The sequence below is a fragment of the Pithys albifrons genome, chromosome 1 (genome assembly GCF_047495875.1).
Source record: "Pithys albifrons albifrons isolate INPA30051 chromosome 1, PitAlb_v1, whole genome shotgun sequence".
NCBI classification, from domain to species: Eukaryota; Metazoa; Chordata; class Aves; order Passeriformes; family Thamnophilidae; genus Pithys; species Pithys albifrons.
In genome coordinates, this window is record NC_092458.1 from 89,231,829 (window position 1) to 89,253,631 (window position 21,803).

At 38.6% G+C, this 21,803-nt stretch overlaps 1 protein-coding gene across 5 annotated transcripts in view; it reads right to left on the bottom strand.

The window, feature by feature from the left end:
- STXBP5L (syntaxin binding protein 5L) overlaps positions 1–21,264 on the bottom strand; it is a 207,439-nt gene extending 186,175 nt beyond the window's left edge. For all 5 annotated transcript variants that reach the window (XM_071559888.1, XM_071559870.1, XM_071559861.1 and 2 more), the window contains exons 1-2: positions 19,949–21,264; positions 2,365–2,462 (exon numbers count right to left, since the gene is read on the bottom strand). In XM_071559888.1, coding sequence (XP_071415989.1) covers positions 2,365–2,462; positions 19,949–20,146 — 296 coding nt within the window. In that variant the 5' untranslated portion in view covers positions 20,147–21,264. The remainder of the gene's footprint in view (positions 1–2,364; positions 2,463–19,948) is intronic.
- Positions 21,265–21,803: the final 539 nt, after the last annotated feature.

The window sequence follows — 21,803 nt, forward strand, 5'->3', positions numbered from 1 at the left end:
GTCCTGTTTAGAAGCACCAGACAAACACAACATATGTATGGAATGAATTATCTTTTTGTTGCCTAATATATTCATTGCAGAATGAAATTGTGCTGTTCTATTAAAGAGTCCTTTTACAGGATCACCTGGAAGACTTAGAGCCATTAAAATCTACACTTTTTTCCAGTTGCCTTTAAAAAAATCCATTATGAATTGTACTTTCAGATGTAATACTAAACCTGTTATATCTTGACTTGGATTTTATTGCCTCATTTCAAAAATTATAAATAGTTGCAGCAAGACTGGCTGAAACAAGTGGTGTTCTGTGTGGTCCTAGGCCCTGTTTCTCTGCAAAGTTATTAGTCCACAACTAGGCTTTTTATGTAATAGGTTCTGTGAAACTTTGAGAGCCAAGTGGAGAAGCCTTAGTTAAAATTAATAAGTCATTCTTCCTATGGCACCCTCTGGTTTCAAAGCACAGTTTCCATTAACTCAGAGCTCAATTAAGCAAACCAGGCTCTGTGTGACTAAGCTGGGAAGCATTTCTGTTATGACATATCTTTAGAAAATATCAAATTCCCTGGTAATCTGAATGCTGTTTTTTGATTCAGATACTAGAACTGGCAGAAATTTTTCCATGAATGAGGTAGGAGTTTGTCAGCAACACTGGAGAAAAGGGGTTACAAGGAAGGATGCTTCGAAAAACATTCTTTTCCATTCTTCCTCTAACTCTTAATAATCCACCTTTACAGAAGATACATGTGGAATTTTACATAAGCTTAGGCATATAGCATGTGCCCACTTCATGTTCCATTCTTGTGGCAGAAGACATGTGTGTTTAAGTTCATTTTACATGAAGGTGGTATTAATTCTGGCTCTGTAGCTGCATTTTTCTGAAAGGAGGAATTTATAAAGACACAGGATGCCTAGCCAGTGACAGCACTGCTCCTAAAAGAGGCAGATTGCTGAGATGGAAAGAAGAGCTGAGCTCAGGAGTCAATCTTCTGCAAGATCTTCTCCTTACCCAATACCCTCACTCACAGAACATACCACTGAAGTTTCCAGAAACAAAACTCCAGCCTTCTAACCTTGCATACCTCTATACGGAAGAAGAAAACATCAGTACTAGACTTTCACTTTGCCAGAAGTGCACAAATTCAAAGGGATTTTCTTCTTTGTACTTGAACAGAATATATTCAATCTACTTCTTACAGGTAAAAATTAGAAGTATCAAAGCAAAGTTTGTCACATAACTAGAGGTTTAGTTGAGCCTTGTGAGAAGTTCTGGATCAGATACAAAATGAGACTTATGAAAATGCTACTGTCCAGACCAAGACTACCCAAACACAGAGGAAACGAGTTTTCATCATGTTACATGAAGTACAGGCTGGTTTTCCAGGGGGAGATTTTTCTTTACTTTGTAACCTGCCTTTGAGGTCATTATCTTTATAGTTACCTCGGGAACAGGGATAGTAAAAGAACCAGGAAATATCAGATTGGTATTTATACAGCATTGTCCCCTACTTTAAACACATAATTCATTGGCTACAAAAAGTTTGTAAAAAATATTGGCTTAATAATTCTGTATCCTGTAACTTTTAAACCTTCCTGCAATATTCTTTCTCTTTTTTCCCCCTAGTTTATATGTATTTTCAGGAAATTGGAATGCATTGGAACCTTGTCAAACTAAGAAAATTATGTAGAGAAACATTTTGAAATACATTGCATTTAAATAGTCTCAGATTTTTCATAAAATCCAAGTCTTCAAAATTTCATTAGTTTTATTTTAAATTTATTCCATGTAGACTTTTAATTTAAAATTCCTACTGTATAAAATCCCACAAAAATTGCTGGCACTGAAGTACCTTTACCATTAACAAAAACAAATAAGCACTTTTACAGTGTTTCACCTTCCCCTCCAGGAAGAGATGAATTCTGCTCTAAATCACTTCTTTCCCACCATTCACTTGAAAGAGTCTAAATAATTTCATACATAAATATCTACAGTGAAGATGTCTCCAGCTGGCTAACTGCATTGCAGCAATGAATTTATTTATTGCTAACACAACATTCACAACTTGCTCGTTACCACTTTGTTGTCTACCTTTATTTTTCATGCTGAAAAAAATCAATTCTGTTTTATATTAACCCAATATATGCCAAACTCATAGGCTAAAAACTCAACCAATTTTTTTTCTTTGGACACCTTAAGGACCTGGTTAATTCCTCAACAGCACATCCTTTTCCAGTCCATTTAGTAAAGCAAAATGGAGGAGAACATAACAGCATAAAGAGTAACCTTACCTGAGTGCTGGTAGAAGGTAATTCACATCCCTGTGTTACAAATACATAGAAATGGTGTAAATGCTGAATGAGAAAGGATACATTCGTATGGCTCCTGTTCTTGTTCCAATTGCCAGAATTTTCTGAACTGGGTCAAAAGCTAAGGCAGTGGGGAGGTAAGGGAAGCCATGGCGAACCGTCTGAAACAGAGCAGAGAGCAAAGTGACTGAGCTGCAACCACAGACAACAACATGGATGGTTCATGTTATATCTACAGGAAGAGAACCTCCATTTTTCTATATGCTGCAGTATTTGCAATACACTTCAAGATACTTGCAAAACACTGAACAAGATACCGTGTTTTGAATTGAGACCTGAATTTTGCTCGTATGAAATTCTAGTTATGCTTTTTACTCAGCAGTATTTCAAATGGGTTTGTTACAACAAAGCAGATTGCAAAGTATACATCATTACACAAGTGGTATATTTTGCTTATGTGGTATGCTGAAAGAGAACCTCAATACGCAAGGCAGCTGAACTGAAAATTGAAAAAAAAAAGACATATAATATGCTTTCAAAACACTGTCAGAAATAACCTCAGCCTCAACAGAACAGCTCCAGCAGAAAGAAATGGAACATGTCCAGGGGAAGAGATCCAATAAACCAATAAACTGAATTGAGTCCATGAGGTAAAAATCCTTAATATAAATGTGAAAAACAAAGATGACAGAGAAGATATTCTCAAAAAGACCAACTGAACCACTCACCCTTTCTTAATCTTTATTTATAATACTATGCTTTTAATTCTAATTTTAGCAGAGATACTTTGGGGAATAAATGAACTGAGCATGATGCAACACATCCTTGCAAACTGTCTCAGTATTTTAAGTTATCTTAACCTGGAGGCTATGACCAATATGACTTGCCTGATTCTTATGAGGAAGAATCTGATGAGGGAGAACACTAATGTAGGAATAAAATCGAAAATAACTAGACTGGACTATAGAAACACACATAAAAGTGAACTGTAATTAATTTTGTTTGTGTGACTGCTTACATAAAAATGGGTAAAAAATGGGTTTTTTAGTATAATAATAATAATGTTCTATATTACTTAACATAATAAAACCTTGAACTCTAGGACTGACTCTTTTTTTAGTATGTGTTTGGGATTGGAGAGGAAGTGCTTTGAACTGAATGAAATTTAACTTTTTGAGATATTTTCTTCTTACTTGAAATTATCTCATTCAAGAACTGTGTCTGTTGAAGCATTCAGCAGTTCCCTATGGAACAGCTTCAACAAAAGGGACTCCTTAATTGCAGACCTGTTGAGTCAAAGGCAGCTGATGATTTCCCAGCTGTATCACTCCAACTCTTCTACTACAGCTGGAAACACTTGAACAGATATTCACAAGCAGTTTGGGAACAACCAAATGTATGTTTTTCAGCAAATAACCACTTCCTTAAAAGAGACCTTACTTGTCTCATATCTTAATTATTGCTGATAAGAGAGCTTGATTAAAGAATGTCTAATTATTAGTTTCTAGACTGCAAAGATCCAGAAGCACATGATACTTCAGTAAGCTGTAGAAAAGTAACTCATTTTTTATGTCAATGTCGGCATTTATCAAAGATCTCTACAACTCTGTTACTGGTTTGGTTTGCTTTGTGGTTTGTTTGAGGGGTTTTTTTAACCTTCCCATCTTCTTAACTGTTAGGACCAGTCAAATATTTTATTCTGACATCTAAACTGCAACTGGACTTACACACCATAAAAGTGGTTTTACTATCATGTTGCAAAGCCATCAGGAATCAGAATTGTACCATTTTCTAGAATGTTGAGTATTTGGCCCAACTGCACTATTTGCTATTGTATTTGTAGATTCTGTATTCTGATGAATAAATGTTCTTCCTTATCTAAAAAATCCTGTATATTTCACCAATTATCTCTTGTTAATTATTAATTTTTAGAATTCCTGCCAATAATAACATTTGAATTTCTATCAATTCTAGTCACAGTAAGTTTCCCTAATCTTTCGCTATGACTGGAGCTTTCAGTACTATTTTTAAGATCTAAAAATGCAAAGATCAGTATTTTCAAAGACTAATGTGCATTCTTGCCCATGTATTTAGCATCTGCACTGTATTTTCAGTATTTCTGCAATCTACAGTCAGACTTCTCATATGGAAAGTTTAATTGGATCCTGTATTTCAGCTGGAATTATGTTTTAGAAACACAGTGACATACATTTCCTCAGGATCATAGCTCAGTAGAACATTTTAAACTCTGGGATCGACTCAAAAGTGTTATTTCTATTTTGCAGCCATATTCCAAATTTGAATATTCAGACTAATTCCAACTGGGAAGTTTTAGTGAATGCATAATTCTGCTATTTGTATCATATATATATATATTTTTTAAATCTATTTAATGTTCAAGTAAATCACAATTTTCTTGTAAAATATTTATATTTATTAGGACTCTAAAAGGACAAAACCATTTTAGAAGTAGAGCCAAGCTATACAGTACACAGTTGAGGCAGAAGAAGATGTCTCTGTGATTGAGGTTTTGGCACAAATTAGAGAAGCCTCAGAAATGATTCTGAAGATCAATCCTATTCAACAGAAGAATGGAGAAAAGCTCTACCACTCCAGACTCCCAGATTATTTTCCTCAGCTTTGGTCCAACAACCCTTCTATTTCCAAGGACTGTGAGAAAAACTGACATGAAGATCCAGCACCTGAAGTAGACTTTTCAATTATCCATTGATATAGCCAATGAATAACAATTCTAGAACTGGGCCTGGGCTTCCTTACAGCATTTACTAATAGAGACGAAGAAGAAGAGAAGGCCATAAAATTAACTTGATTTTAGGGTGACAAAAACCCCAAAGTATGTTCCTACTTAATCTGAGTAGTGTCTTGTATGAACAACATAGAACAAAACTATCAGTGGTGCTCAGAAAGGCAGAACAAAGTGGATTTTTTTCCCCAAAATTAACCTATCTCAATAGCAGGTGAAAGTAAAAAAAAAAGTATGCTAAAAAAATAAGTCTGTGTTCAAAGGAATACAGGACCTAAGCATGCCCCAAAAAAGAAGGCATCAAGAAAAAAAAAGAAAGAGGGAGAGGAAAAAAACCAGACGGCAGATGGAGCCACGTTTGCTTTTCTCCACATTATCCATTCTCCTCTTATGCCTCCTTTTTTGGCTGTCTCTAGAGGCACTCTGTGCTCCCCAGGACATACAGTTTATGTGCAACACACACAATAATTTATTTGAAACAGAACAATTCCAAATGCAGACACACTTCCAGCACAAATCTTTGTTCAGCTTTGTTTTTCTCTTTTAAATCCTCTTTTAAATCATTTTAAGAAGTGAGTTGCATGTACTTGTCATTAAAGTAGTTTTACAGAACCAAATTACCTAAATTAATATAGGAAATTGATTATTTGGGCTTGCTAGTAATCTACTAATGAACATTTTAATATCCTATACAGAACATAACAATGTTTTCCTGTCTATGATACCATGATATATTTCATTAGCTGAAAAAAATATAAAATTGCACTAGTACTAATATGCAATATCCAGTATAATTGTTCACATGGTGCATCATGCAATTTTTCAGTACAAGAGTTTTTCTTAATTTCAGTTCTGTGGTAGTTTATATCAGACTGCAAATACACCATTTTAAAAAGTGATTATAATATTCTCTAAACAGCTCCAGAAAATACAGAATTAAACCAAATTTTAAAGTATCAGCTATCAAATTTATGTGTTAGTTAATTAAAAGGGTTTATAGCTAAAAGTGTCTCTGCTAATTTGCATAAACTTAACATTTGTAATTTTTCTACTAATATTTTATAAATACCCAGATTTGTGTTAACACCTGAACAGCAGAAAGTGATTTACTTAGGTTAATAATTTTTGAGATGTCTATTTGTTAAAATTTAACTATGTAGTCTAAGCCTGTGACTCAAGATACCGACTCTACTTCCAGACTGTGACTGACACACGTGGAAATCTCACTGCAGAAGTAATTGGTGAGTTTACAAAACAGAGGGTGAAGTGTTGACTGAAACCTCTCTAGCCTCTTATTCAGCTGTATAGGAAATTAAAAAATGTCAGTGATTACAGCATTTTCACCACTCCAGTACTATTTTTAGTCCTGTGGTACTCAAAGGTTGTATTGGTGAAAATGGGTCCTTTAACAGATGAACTGCCCTGTTTTATATTGCTATAAATCCATGACATCCCTCATTTATGGACCTCTGTGTGTGCCATCTCTGATGGGTAAGACTGATCCCTGCTCATGAACAATGGAAAGAGGACAAGATATCAGGAGGCTTCCAACCTAAGTAAACAATACAAGAGAGATACATTTTTTTTATTAGTTATATTTTCATTTTTCAATGGTGTACCTTTTGTAAAAATCAGAGCTTAGCTAAACCTTCCCAAGCCAAGAATTCCATCTAGCTCTCAATCTATATTAGGAACCAGGACTTCTGAGCATGTTCAGAGATTGTTCTAAAAAAATACTTTTTAAAAATTGTTTTCGATAAAGGTACGCATAGATAATTCTTTTTCTTGGTATAAAGCTAGAAACAGTCATTTGGAGAAATCCATTTACAAAAGGGACTGGAACTGTAGACTGGGATGGTTGATTGCTGTCCCTGGCAAGATGGTAAAATAAAGACTAATAGAGCACACAGATAAAGATTGTTGAAGTCAGCAGAGTTTCTTCAATGGAAATCCTGTCTGACTATTTTCTCTAATTCTATGAAGCTCTCAGCATGCATGTAAATAAAGGAGATATGAATATACATAAGTTTTTCAAAGGCCTTCCACTAACATTCCCCAGCAATGCTATTAAAGAAACAAAGGTGTCATGGGACTGAAGAAAAGGGTTTATTTGTGGACTGAAAACTGGTTAGATATGAGAAGACAGAGTTTTATGGCTTTTTACCATGAAGAAAAATCACAAGCAGAGTTCTTCATGGATGAGTGCTAGGACAATTCTATTCATTGTTTTTCTGACCTATAAAGGGTAATGAACACTGAAATCTCCAAGTTCTTAGCTGATAGTAAGATCCTTTGGATAGTGAAATTTAGTACTGATGGTGACCAACTCCTGAAAGAGCTCACTAGCTTGACCTAAGTTGGTAAGAAGTTGATCATAGAATCATAGAATCAGTTGGGTTGGAAAAGACCTCCGAGATCATCAAGTCCAACCCTTGGTCCAGCTCCAGTCCCTTTATCAGATCATGGCACTCAGTGCAACGTCCAATCTCAGTTTAAAAACCTCCAGGGATGGTGAATCCACCACCTCTCTGGGCAGCCCATTCCAATGCCTGATTACTCTCTCTGCAAAGAATTTTTTTCTGATATACAACTTAAATTTCCCTTGGCAGAGCTTAAGCCCGTGCCCCCTTGTCCTATTGCTGAGTGCCTGGGATAAATGAACTTCAGTGTGGACAGTTGTAAGATAAGGCATCTAGAAGGGAAAAAAACCCAAATCTTAACCAGGCCTATACAACGATGGATTTGGAACTAGCATTTACAGCCCAGGAAAGTAGTTCTCTGGCCAAGGCTGGCATTCTTTTGAGGTATTTGGTTTATTGTGCAGCAGCAACTCAAAAAGCCATGTTGGACATCACCGAGAATAACACAAAGAATAACACAAAGGGCATCATTTTGCTGCTATATAAAATCTGGGTGAGCCCATTACATAAGAACTGTATTCAACTCTAGACTCCACATCTGAAGGAGTAGTCAAGTCAGAGCTGATACAGAGCTGCCTTCCCTGTGGAAGACAACTAATGCTCAAGGTGATGGACACAGACCTTAGCAGGAAAGACTAAAAGTGCTGCAACTTCTGTTTGGAGAGGAGAGGGTTGGGGGGGATATGACTAAGATTTACATAATCAAGTGAGTGGGTAAGCTAAACATATTTGGCAAAACCTCAGAGGTATTCAAAAGAAATGAAAGATTAGTTTAAAACAGAAAAAAAATTAGTTCTTTACACAACAGGTAATGAACTTCTGAAATTTGCTGCCATAGGAGCTTTTGAAGGCTGACAGTATCAGAAGGTTCAAAATGGCATTAGACAAATACATTGATATTATTGATGAATGGATTTATAAAGGAAAGGTTAAGGATACACTCTGACATCTCAAATCCAGTAATGGGGGATGATGGGGGATTAGAAAGGGAATGGACTGCAGAAAATGATCTAACTTATTACTCTCCCTAAGTGACACGTTGTGTTGCCACTGTCAGAGACTGACTGCTGGGTGATATGGACCATTGCTTTGTCTCAGCAGGGCATTTCTTATGAGCTTATTATCTTCACCAGCAGCACTAACACTGAGAGAGGAAGAAAAAGGAGAGCAGTGTTGGTGGAGAAAAATATAAGGGAAAAAAAACCCATGGGAAATGTGGGTACATAAGGGAAAAAGAGAAATGTTACTGAAATAAGGAATGCAAGGGCCGGAAGAAAAGATACACAGAGGCAACAATCAGAGCTTCATAATATTTCCATACACAACTTTTGGCATAGAGGAATAATATTTTTAGCAATAGGCTAATTTAGTTTGTCTTTTAATTTTCAAATTAAAAACCTTACTTTGTTATAAAAGGTCAACTTAATTAGCTACAGAAGAATTTTGAGAAAAAAGCTGTTCTGGACATAAAGTAGACTTCAAACACAACCTGAATTTTAAAAATTCAGTTTCACAAATATTATACACTGATAATTACATGAAAAATAAGAGGGATTATAGAATATTTGAAATTAACTGACTTGTATATTATACATTTTTGTACAATGAACATATGATTTTTTTCTTTTGGAAGCAGCTTAATGTACTTGAAAAACCTAGAAAAAGGCTTGAAAAATTAGTATCAGGTCTACATTTTTAGTATTGTATTGTTTTCACTCCACTGTTTTTAGAAGTCTGTATGCAGACCTTATGGCTTCTTTGAAACATGCTACTAACACATCATAAAATGTTTCAGGTTCCTCATATTGCTTGGTTCTCGAAAAGAAAGTACATCCAAAGGCATCTTCCAGATATTTAGCTTTAAATAAATAAATAACATGAAGAAGGAATCTTGCAGTCCTCTCAAAAGTCCCTCCTTCCATGACAACAGTCTCTGCAGATACTTCAGAGATGTGTTATTCCACTGGCATTTTCAGTTCTGCAAGCTGCATGTTGCAGACTATCAAAGCAGGATACTCCTATTTATGTGTGATTCTTATAGATACAAATGACCAAGTTAAGTAAACCACCGGGGGAAAATAAGGCCCTCTGAAAGTCATAAAACATTCTCCTTGAAATACACTATAGTGTATCAAAAATACAAAATTAATATAATTTAGACAGAAAAATTCTCAAATAAATAAAATTACATTGATCCTAGAGCTGCATTCGTCCCAGTTCACAGCTCAGGTGAGGATGGAAGGCTGCAAACTGCCTAATCCAATCCCTCCTGCCAAAGCAGAGTGGTTGAATTTTAATATTACTTGCTAGATCTGTTTAAATCAGTGTATCTGTGGCCAAGTAACTGCTTGACAATTACAGCACCTTCCTACACCTACCACAGCCCTGAGTTACAGCAGAGCAAGTTAATAAGTTACAGGGTAACACATGGATACAACCGTCCCAAGGGAAATATTATGCCCTTTGGAGAGATCCTAAATAAAAAGGAGGATGTTGAATGCAAAATTATCTTACCCCTTCCTTTTCCATTCTTTCCAAAAGACCTCTACTGAGTTTAAAAACAAACAAACAAGAAAACCCCCAGCAAAACCCAGATAAATATACAGAAAGGAAGGAATCATTGACAATATGAGGCCGTTATACAGTAAATATGCTATAATGTACTTCCCACTATTACCGTTTAAACTGGCAAGAAGAAATAGGGCATCAACATATAGAGAAATGTCATGGATGTTAACCAAACTATATTTGGCCTTGGCTTTAATGCAAAATTATTTTTAAATCCCCAACTCTGAATCACTGATTCCAAAGCTCAATTTGGCCTACCTACTCAAGCAAGACTTCTGTCCAAATGGCGAATCATTACAATCAAATTAATTCAAACAGCAGTTCGTATTGATGCTGTTGCATCATTTAACCATATTACTCTAGAACTTGAAACAATTTGGTTTAGAATATCATCTGTCTGATGGAGATCTGTTTTATGGGTATTTACAAGAATTGTAAAATCATTCAACTTATCTGAGAGCCCTGAAAGGAAAATATTTTTCTCTTCACTATGACTGTGGATGCAGAGAATAAAATAATTTCATAACTTTAATGAGAAATTAAAAACAAAACAAAACTGTTTTATTAACTTTACATCAGACCAACACAGCAATAATTCTAATTAATTTTGCATGACTTCCTCATTTTTGGATTTTCTGAAACTTTGCTGCTACAGGCTGATTATGTTCCGTTCTGTTATGGCTGATTGTGGTTACTGTTGTCCAGTAAATGTTTTGGTTGCTGCTTTCAGAATTTTTTTTTCAAATGAACCATATTGGAGGATTTAAAAAATTTTTCTGCTGTGATAAGGTAAAGATCTTGAAGGGTATGGTTTCTTTGGTGTGGGGGGAGGCAGGGGAAGAAGCCAGAGAAATAGAATGTTAAAACTCTATACAGAGATAATCTGTATTATTTGTTTATTCCTGTGAAAATCTATTTCGCAATATAATTTGGCATTCTTGTATACAAATGCTATTACCAGATTTCATTACTTGTTTTTTAAACCTTGCTTACTATTTAATACTAATTACTAATTAATCTTCTCCTTCCTTCTTTCTGTGTACAAGCTGTGTGCAATCTGAAGACTTTTCCTCTGATGTCGAATCGAGAATTTAATCTGAAGATAATAACCAGCATCTCATCTCACATATGGGGAAGACATATTCCAAATGAAACGGAGATATTTTGTGGCAGGGCTTTCACCTCTAACAGCACTGAAATCTGGCAGATCCTGCACATTGCAATCCCCAGAATGGCACAAGGACACAGCTCAGAGACACAAACCAAGACACTGGATCCACGGAACCATAAGAATCAGGTCTCTGTTTACATAACCACATCCCACTTTTCCTGCCTTTGCCTCAATCAGGGACCATTTAAAAACACATGTAGGGACAAACGATAATAACCCAGGGATGTTAGGACTCTCTACAATTAACTTTTATCCACAGCTACAATGGAATTTATCTGTAACACAAATGATGATGGACAAGTGTAACTGAAAGCACATCTCCACACTTAAGGAGTGCAGTAGATGGAATGGCATGAACAAAGCGGAGATGAGCATTCATAATTTATTTAGAACAATTTTTTGAGATGTCCAGTGGATAACCCAGAGATTTTCTCATAGGAGCTGTTGCAAAGAACACACACAGAGTAGCATCAATCCTCCCTGTTATGCTGTGCACTGTTCAGAACAAATGCAATGGAGGACAGGAACAAAATATAAGCAGACACTTCAAGAAAATAAAAAGATGAAATAAAGACTAGACTGCCACACATAGAGACATAACTGAATACCAGGTGAATAAGGGACCTGCCTTCTGAGTGCCTGTCTGACCTCACAGCATTCTTATATAATAGACTTTTAAATGGAATACAAGCAATTATTTTCAATTTAATAGATTCAAATTCTGCATAAGGACACACTACTATATACACATACATCTACATATCTACCACTGTATTCAGTCAGGCTGCTTTTGAGTCCATGCATTTATCAACTCAGAGCCTTAAATATTAAGGTGGGATTTTTCAGTATTATATTTCAACTTAACTTCAAAGGAACCATAAAAAGCGTCCCTTGTCAGACTTTGACCCTAGCAACAGGTGACAGATTGTCTCTAGTATTTTTTATTATTCATAGTCTTTGCTGGGGATCTGTTAGGAATGGACACAGCACTGCACAAAGATGACATCTTACCGCATTTGAGCCATCTGTACCTGACAATATTGCTTTCTCTCCTCTCCACAGATGCACATTACTTGTCCTTCTAATCCTACACTCCTCTAATATTCCCCTATAATGATTCTAACACACATTGTGACAAATTAATGTATCCCATAAGCTGCTTTTATAAGCACTTTTCCTTAGAATAGCCAATAGACCAGTATATTCATGTAGTTTAGGAGGGTATATTAGTTCTCTACTGCTTTGTTTTCTCTGTTTATAACACGAACATATTAATAATATGCTTTTGCAGTATTTTCACACAGACCTCAAAGAGTGATTTGGGAATCACCATCCATCAGGGAGTATCAGATGCTTCAGAAAAAGAATTAGATATTCCCAGGCACTCAGCAATAGGATAAGGGGGCACGGGCTCAAGCTCTGCCAGGGGAAATTGAAGTTGTATATCAGAAAAAAATTCTTTCCAGAGAGAGTAATCAGGCATTGGAATGGGCTGCCCAGAGAGGTGGTGGATTTCCCATCCCTGGAGGTTTTTAAACTGAGATTGGACGTGGCACTGAGTGCCATGATCTGGTAAATGGACTGGAGTTGGACCAAGGGTTGGACTTGATGATCTCGGAGGTCTTTTCCAACCCAATCGATTCTATGATTCTGTGAATGGATACTCATCTAAGCTAATGAGAATGGGGTCTGTCTTAGAGTTAGTCCACCTCAGCTGAGGACAGGTGCATGTTTTACCTAGAATATGTATTTGGAAAAAAATCTTCGTATTTTTATCCGTTAATTTCTAACTAATTTCTCAATCATTTATTTTTTAAAAAATTAAGTATAAGTCTTTTTCTTTCAGAAATAAGTAGGGGGAAAGAAGTTGCTTATGCAACCAACGTTTTACGTGACAGCTCTTTGATCACAACACTCCTGGTATGTGGGCTAACCAGGCTGAATTTCCTCCAGCCTCCCAGTAGAGAATAAAAATTGCTTTTCCCAGTGCAGTAGTGAGAAAATTTCTCATTAACTAACTAGTGGCCTACAGATGATGTACAGGAGAGCCAGTGGGGACAGTTACCACTTGCAGCTGGAGTTCAGCCTGGAGAAGAGAGGCTTCAGGGACACCTGATAGCACCTTCCAGCACCTAAAGGAGGTTACAAGAGAGCTGGAGAGGGACATTTTACAAGGGTATGTAGCGATAGGACAAAGGAGAATGGCCTTAAATGAAAAGCAGGTAGGTTTATATCAGAGACTAGAAAGAAATTCTTGACTGTGAGGGTGGTGAGGCCCTGGGACAGGTTGCCCAGAGAAATTATGGCTGCTCCATCCCTGGAAGTGTTCAAGGTCATGTTGGATGGGGCTTGGAGCAACCTGGTCTAGTGGAAGAGTGCCTGCCCATGGCAGGGGTTTGGAATGAGATCGTCTTTAAGGTCCTTTCCAACATCTACAATTTAATAGATTAAAAAAAACAATCACAACTAGAACCAAGCCAAACATCAAAAAAATACACTTGAAATGGACACAAAATTACAGCAAGTAGCTTAACTTTTAGGTTTCCCTGTGTGAAGTCAGGAATTGAACTCAGTGATCTTCACAGGTCTCTTCCAACTCAGGATATTCTATGATTCTTATATTGTTAAAAATGTAAGGTCACCCATAAAAAGCAGAAAAATTAGAACATATATGAATTAAGATAACCTATGCAGCATGAATTTGTTTTCAACTTGTAAAGATTAACTAAATTGTCTTCTTCTGCCACAGAACTTTTTCCTCCCCCATGCATAGTGCAGTCCGGCCTGTCCTATGGGCAAACCAAAAGTAAAGAGTTTAAAAGCTGTTTTCCACCAAACTTGTCTATTTGCTACAAAATAGAAATGTGCAAGGTATAACTCAGACAGAAAATTGCAGAAAAGAAATTCTACCAATGCTGTTATCATTTAGTTTTATAAGTGAGCAAGCCAGGGGCCATGAATTAAGATTTTCACATCCTTTTCCCATCTTGTGATTGACCCCTTTGAGATACTGGAGGTTGATGATATTCATATACCTTAGGTGCAATTCACAAGTCCAGTGTGGGACCAGAAATCCATCTGCAGTCATTTGAGACAGAAAGTGAATTCAGAGCCATTTTGGCTACATAAGGTGGATATATAAATTAACAATATGAGCAACTAGCCTAAAAATCACTCTGTAGTTGTGTACAATATGTGCAACAGAATGTGAAACAATGGGAGGCACAGTGAGAAGATGTGGTACAAAAGTGCTAAATGTGTTAGAACAAAAACAGATGCAAAGCAGGTCAAGCTGCAAACTCAAAACAGTGGACACTAAAGAGTCTGGCATTTTGGATTTTCTGTGGCATCTGTACAGCAGGAATAATATCATCTCCATCTCACAGAAATGCTGTGAAGGTCAATTCATTAACGTTTATAAAGCTTTCAGAACCACAGTGGTGAGCACTTCTGTTGCAAAAGTCCATAGGGAACTTAATATTCAGACATGCTCTGACTTCTAAGTATGCAAAGAAATACTGGAGTGCTTTTCAATGAGCAAACACTATTTGTTTGGCTAAATTAAACCTAAAGAAGAAATCTGGGGTCATGTAATTAAAAGTTCTCAGTGCAAACAAACTTATTTAAGAAATGTGGAACCTTTGAGTGTTTTGTTTTGCAGTCTTAAAAGTCTTATATTGTGTTGGATATGAAGGGTCTGCATTAATGCATTCAGGATTAATATTTGATTAACAACCAGACATAGTGATTAGATATTTTCAAAAAAAACCCCAAACAAGTGAATCCTCTTATACTACAAGTACCTTAAAATCTTCAAAGTTCTTTAAAAAGAAGATTTTAATATGGTATGCTCTTTACCATGGATAAGTCCTATTTCTAATTAATACTAACATTTAAAAAATAAAAATACATTATAGTCATAAAAAATGTCATAAAATTACTATCGTTTAATTTAGAAGATCCATTTGTGACTCTGTAGTTTTAAACAGAATAGGGGTTTGCATCTAACATTAGATCCATACCTCAGTATATTGGAAAAAATCCTTCCCACCATTATCTGATTTACCATTGAAGCATGAAATGAACTCTGAGCACTTACAAGTAAGAGTTCATACTAATTTTAAAATGTGTTTTGTTCATACTAATTTTAAAATGTGTTTTCTCCAAAATGGAGCATTTTACACACATTTTATCTTTTGTTTCCTGCATGAAACAAGACAGACTAACCAAACAGCTTAAGCCAACTAAAGTACTATGGGAAAGCTTATATCAAAGCTTTTATTATTCGTAGCCAAAACCAGAATTATGTGCCCCTGCAGCATTATGCTTTCATTGCCATTCCAAAATTCATTTTCTCTCTATTATCACCGAACAGTAGTGTCATGTTGCATGTGCAGTTGAAGTATCTACTTGACTGCTGTCAGAAGGACTAAATGTTTACCCTCATAGGTTGACAAAATAAGGTATTACCATCTGTAAACTCTGGGAATTAAGATTTAAGACTACCTGACAGGAAATCCACATAATTAAGGTATTTAAATTGGCTACTGATTGACTGTAGGTTCAAGGCCTGTTTTTTCAAGGTAAGTAGGACTAGGAAGGCACAATTGGCCATGGGATTCCATAACAGTTTTAACAAAAATCCTAAACTATTCCAGCTTCCATGGGTTTGGCATGAAGACTGGGTAATGTGCATACTGAAACTATGACCATACCATCAATACAAATAGCACAGCAAGATTCAAAAGAATGTTTATTAGATTGCAAGACCACCCAGTAATAACATGAAGACCAGTTTGAAAAAGAATAGGAATCTCATGCTTTGGGGTTTAAAGGCAGTCCATAACCATCAGCATTTGGGGAGTAATTCTTTGAGAAGAAGATCAACTTGGCAGTTCTTCAACCTTTCTGAGTGTATCCAGTTGCTGCCTAAGCTAAAGAAAACACACTGGACTAGTTTAACTGTACATCTAGTAAAATGCAACTGTTATTGTGCTCTTAACTGAGGTCTTGATTTCAAACATTTTCTGCATTAAGTTATTAACCTCATGCTCTACAAATTCTACCCTATGATTGCTATTCAAGAAAACGTTGAGTAGTTCTATACAGGAGACTTATTTTCATGAAGAATAAATTCTCTATGCACAAAAAATGTACATCTTCATTCTTATTCAGTTTTTCTCAGCTGCGTCATCCCCTAACAAGCAATCTTCTGCAAAAGTAATAAAGTCACTGTTTTCTCCTTTTAGGTGTCCTCTGCTCAAAGTTCTACTGAAATGATTTAATACAACCTAACTGTGATCTTCTCACTTCCTATTTTAATAGCAGATCTCTCCCCAGTGCTGTGTTTTAGTTTCTAAATGCTCTGGACAAACACAGGTAAGCCTAAAAAATCCATGCCAGAAAAAACCAAACATACATACAGAGGGAAGAAAGAAAGAAGAAAACCCAAGGAAATTAGGCCTATTCCAATTGAAATTAATACAGACTTTACTAGTATATTCCACTGGATTGTGCCTAACTTTCAGATGATGCTGCTATCTCACACATTCAGTTCAATTAATGTGAATTATAATCGACATTTGCATGACTTTCACTTGGATACCCAAATCCCAAGAGCAGCCCCTCGATATAAGATAAACTGTACCTCAGCTTCCTGTTGTGACAAAATAGGCATGACAAAATTTACATTGTTTGAACACTTTTAAAATGGTATCCCTTATTCATTGGTACAGCTACCAACATATACATTTATCATGCTTAAAACAGGCCATAGCTAGTTCATATGCAATAGTTTAAAAAATTTTATTCTTTTAATACAGAAGATTACACTAATGTGTTAAATATAAATGCCAAAAGTCATTATGAACATTTTGGTGTAAAATGTAATATTCAGTTTACTTCTATTAAGTTGTAATCTGTACCTCAAAAAGACCCTGTGGTTGTAAGCATCCTAAAAATGTCACAAAATGGAGAGATGGCTTTCAGGTGTGTTACCAACGAAATCAGGTGCATAACCAATCAAAACAGTGTTCTGGAAGAGGATTGGGTCTGTGCTTTCAGTCAAGCAGACCTCCCACAAACTTCAGAGAGGCAGTTTATTTACATAAAAACTGCAGGCTAAGGCCCTTTAATTCTTAAGTATGAGTCAGCTTTTATGTCTCCCATTAAAATGAAGATTTTCATAATCAGAAAAGAAAGGAAAAACAGTCTGAGGTGCTACTTAGAATGTTAGACCACATGCCTTGGTCCTGCAGATCACAACAAACCAAACCTGCAGCAGCATCACAGATCATGGATCCTTGGATATGCAGCCTGGATAACTTATGTAACCAAACCTGAAAACACACAACTGAAATATCGAAAGTTCTATACAACCAAAGCTTGGGGAAGACAGAATTCGGATTACGTGCGTCTTGCTGTATTTTGAATTTAATTCGAAGTGATTGGGGTACGAATTATGGCTGGGCTCCTGCCTTCTGAGGCAGGCAGGGTGGGAGTTGCGCCTGCGCCGGGTCCCACTGGCTCCGGAGCTCGTACAGGGCACAGTGCAGGGACCATCCAAATGTGCTCCTAAGGTCACTAAACTGCAATGGAGCTGGGTCAGGAGACCCCATTGAACACACACTGCAGTGTTTTATGAGCATATAATCACTTAGAATTTTGGAAGTTTCCTTTCATCATACCTTTGTCTCTTGAAAAAACCCCAAAGCTGGTATTTTGTATACAATAGACTTCTGCAGTAACATGCATTCATAAGCAAGTGCTGCTGCGAGCAACCAAAAGCTTTCCTGTACAAATAGTTACTTTGTTGAGAACATTTCAACCCGAGAGCTAAGACAGGCAAATATTGCCTACTAAAATTTTCTTCAAATCACATACTCCTGCACACCAAGTAGATCTATTTCCAAGTAGATCTACCAGATTTATTTCCAAGTAGATCTGTCAGAACATAACACTAACTCTCTTCAAGTAATATCAAGCCAAGGAAGGGAAATAATGGTGATCAGGCAAAAAATTAATTTCATTTCATCTTATGTTGCTTATTTTTGCAAATATGCCATACAAAATAAAAATATATTACACTAAATGCAGATCTTCAGACCTATCAAATCACTTCAAACCCATCAAATGAAAATGAAGAACAATGTTGAGTTTTAGCCTTACTTAGAAGTCTCAGAATGTCAGACCTTCTAATGATACTGTAATATATCTTGATTGTTTGCATTATCTTTTTACTGAAGTGACAAAAATGGGAAAACACTGCACTGAATACCTGGAGTTTCACAAAATGCCGATTATTACTGTCCAAAGCAAAAGGAGTCAAATTCAACCCTGGGAATCAGGTATGCATTCATAACTGACACTCTGTTAAACTACAGAATAACTTGAGTCAATAGGCCTGTTTTGCTTCAGGATGGCAAAGAACTATTAAAAAAACTACTAAAAAAATAGGTTTATGTAAAACCTATTCCAAAGATCTCTGAGTCTTTAAGTCATAGGGGCTCATCCTTCTTCCCTTGAACTCTGTAGGGGTTTTGACACTGGCTGTAGCTGAAAACCAAACAGAATTAGAAATGTGATATCTGCGATGAGGGAAGATGTGTGTTGCAGGAGGACCAGCTCTGCACACAAACTTAGGGGCTTGTCTTGGTGTTTCTATTGCTTTCTTCTTCCCAAAACACAAAAAGAAATGAGAATATGCCGTAATTGACCATAATCTAAATTTCCAATCAATTCTTATGTGGTTAATAAAGGAAAGTAAACTGAATAGGTGAAGTCTATTCTTAATAATGTAAATTGCACTGCTTAAAAAATCTGGGTTTGAAGCTTCTAATCAAAACAAGTAAGCAAACAAAACTTTTAGTAAAACCAACTGAATTCACATAAAAGTTAAATATAACAGCAGAGGACTATAATATAATATCTCCTTCTGGTTTTGGTTTTCATTACAAATGTAGGATTTTCATAGTTCAGAGTTGGTCAGAAGTACCAAATAGTTTGTACTGTTTTACTGGTACATTTAAGAACACCACTGAAAGCTTTATTGCAGAAAACAGATACAAAACAAACCACACAGGGATATCTTATGCTCTCTACTCAAAGAAAATTTCCACTAAAGGACCTGACAAAAACCAATTCCAAACAAATTTGGCAGTTTGTGGCATTTATGCTGTCACATTAAGTTTATTGTCATATAATCATAATCTCCAGTGCTAATGATAATGATCTCCAGCCACATCCAGTCCTTCACAAATAATTAAAGTCCTATGTTCAGTATTCACTGCACTGTCTTTTATTTCTAGCTTGTGTCTTTTTCTTAAGAAAAAAGCAAGGAAAGGCAGGGAGGAAGGGAAGAGTAAGGAAGGGAAATAGATGTATATAATTTTGAATTTCTAATGACTTGAAAATGTTCTCTGTACTAGAACCAATTGATTTACTTTCCTGCCCACAATCTTGTTAGTAGTTTGGGATTCAAGTGTGAACTTCGGATTTGGCCCTGAATGCTGAAATCAAGATTTCTATGAATTTACTGACCACCCCAACTCTGCAGCAGAGAGAAAAAAACATCCACTAGATCTCCCTTTTCATCCCGAAGTCCTTATACAACCACTGCAGTTCTCAAGAAAAAGGCTTATTGGTATCAGATTACTGCCCCCCTCCTCATCCCCGACCCAATGTAGCCTTTGCTATTTCCGTAGAAAATAAAAATACAGCCCTTACCTTACAGATCTGAAAATAGTCTGAAGTGAGCGTCTCCTGGATCTCCTCTCTGGGTGTCCCTGCAGCCCCTGCAGTCCCTCCTGGGTGCACGGAGCCACCACCGGCCCCACTTCCACTGCCACTGCCACCGCCACTGCTTCCACCAGGGGATGAGGCAGTCAAACCATCCAAAACTTTGCGAAAATTAAATTTCTTCATTTTGGAAAAATCTTTCAGAAGATTTGGGGGGGAGAAAGGATGTGTCGTAACACATTCAGCTACATGTAGCGACCGAGAAAGTCTTTAATGGTCCTCTGAGTGAGGCAGCACTTTAAGTCTCTTGTAGCAAACAGAATGTCAATATTAGGTGTAATTGATTGAAAAATACAAAGGCTTCATTTTGTCAGACGCAAAAGCTACCTGGACAGGTCCTTTTAAAAAATAAATTAAAAAGGAAAAAAATCCACAAGCAGCAGGACTAGGATTTACGTTCAAACAAGGAACAATGGAACAACCGCCATCGGGTTCGCTCACAAAATCCACATTTAGCAGTGGTCAAAACAGAAAAGTAAATAAAAAATTCAAGCCGGCATCCAAAACAGTGGGATCCATCCCTCTACCTCATCTGCCTAAGATTTGCCTTCGGCACTTGATTATGTCAACAAAACTGCCACAATTCGTCTACATTCAGTTTCCCCTTCCCCTCCAACCCCCTCTCAGCCGGGGGTGCCTGTGCCCCCGGGGTTTCGCAGGAGCGGATCCCGCTTCCCAGCGGCTGCCGCGGCTCCCGCTCCCCGCTCCCTGCGCACCCAGCACCGCCGGGAGCCGCTGCCGCCCTCGGTGCTCCTCTGTCCCCTCGGGCTCCGGGCGCGGGGGCTGCGCGGCCGCCCCGCCGCGGGGTGCGGGATGCGGGGTTCAGGATGCAGGGTTCGGGGTTCGGGATGCGGGTCTCGGGATGCGGCGTGCAGGATGCCGGCACACAGCCCCCTCACTCTCCTCGCCGTCCCGACCGCCGCTCCGTGAGGACCGAGCGATGGCAGCGAGAGACCCCCTAAGCCCGCCCGGCCGTACCGGGCTGCCCACCCGTTCCGTCCCTGCGGGGACGGACCCCTCGCCCGTCCCGATCACCGAGCCTGTGCCGCTGCCGCGCCTCCCGGCGGGGCCGCTCCGGGGACACCCGCGGCGGGAAGGAGCGGGAGCGGAGCGGGGCAGGGAGCGGGCAGGGAGCGGGCAGCGGAGAGCGGCGGCGGCTCTCGTCCGCCCGGCGCGCTCGCAGCCGTTCTCCGAGGTACTGAAACCTCCGCCGGCGTCAGCCGCAGCTCCTCCTTCTCCTCCTCCTGCTCCTCCTCCTGCTCCTTCTCCTCCCTCCCTCCCTTACGCCCCGCCCACCGCAGCAGCGCGCAGCCGGCGCCCGCCTCTCCGCTCCCGGCGCCAGGGTGCGGGGCAGAGGGAGAAGGGACAGGCGGAGCAGCGCCGGGGATTGGCAGCGGCGCTCCGGGCCCCGCTTGGCTGCGGAGGATGCGCTGGGCGGGCGTGGATGGAGCGCGGGACAGGGGCGGGAGAGGGGCGGGCAGGGTGCCCCGCCCCGGGGAGGGCGATCCGGGACATCTGATTGGTGCGCTCTGAGGATGGGCACGGCCGCCCACCAATGGGAAAGGCCGTTAAGCGGGTGGGCGGGGCCAGGCGGGGAGGCCCCGCCCCACTGCGGCGGGAGCTGAGACGGGAACGACGAGCGGCGAGGGACGGACGGAGGGAGGGACGGAGGGACGGAGAGAGCTCCGGCCGGTGCACAGGGCTGGAGTTGGTTGCGCAGCCTCAGCGCTGCGTGAGCAATCGGATCGACCCAAAGTTCGGCAGGAAGCTCTGTCGGGGAAGT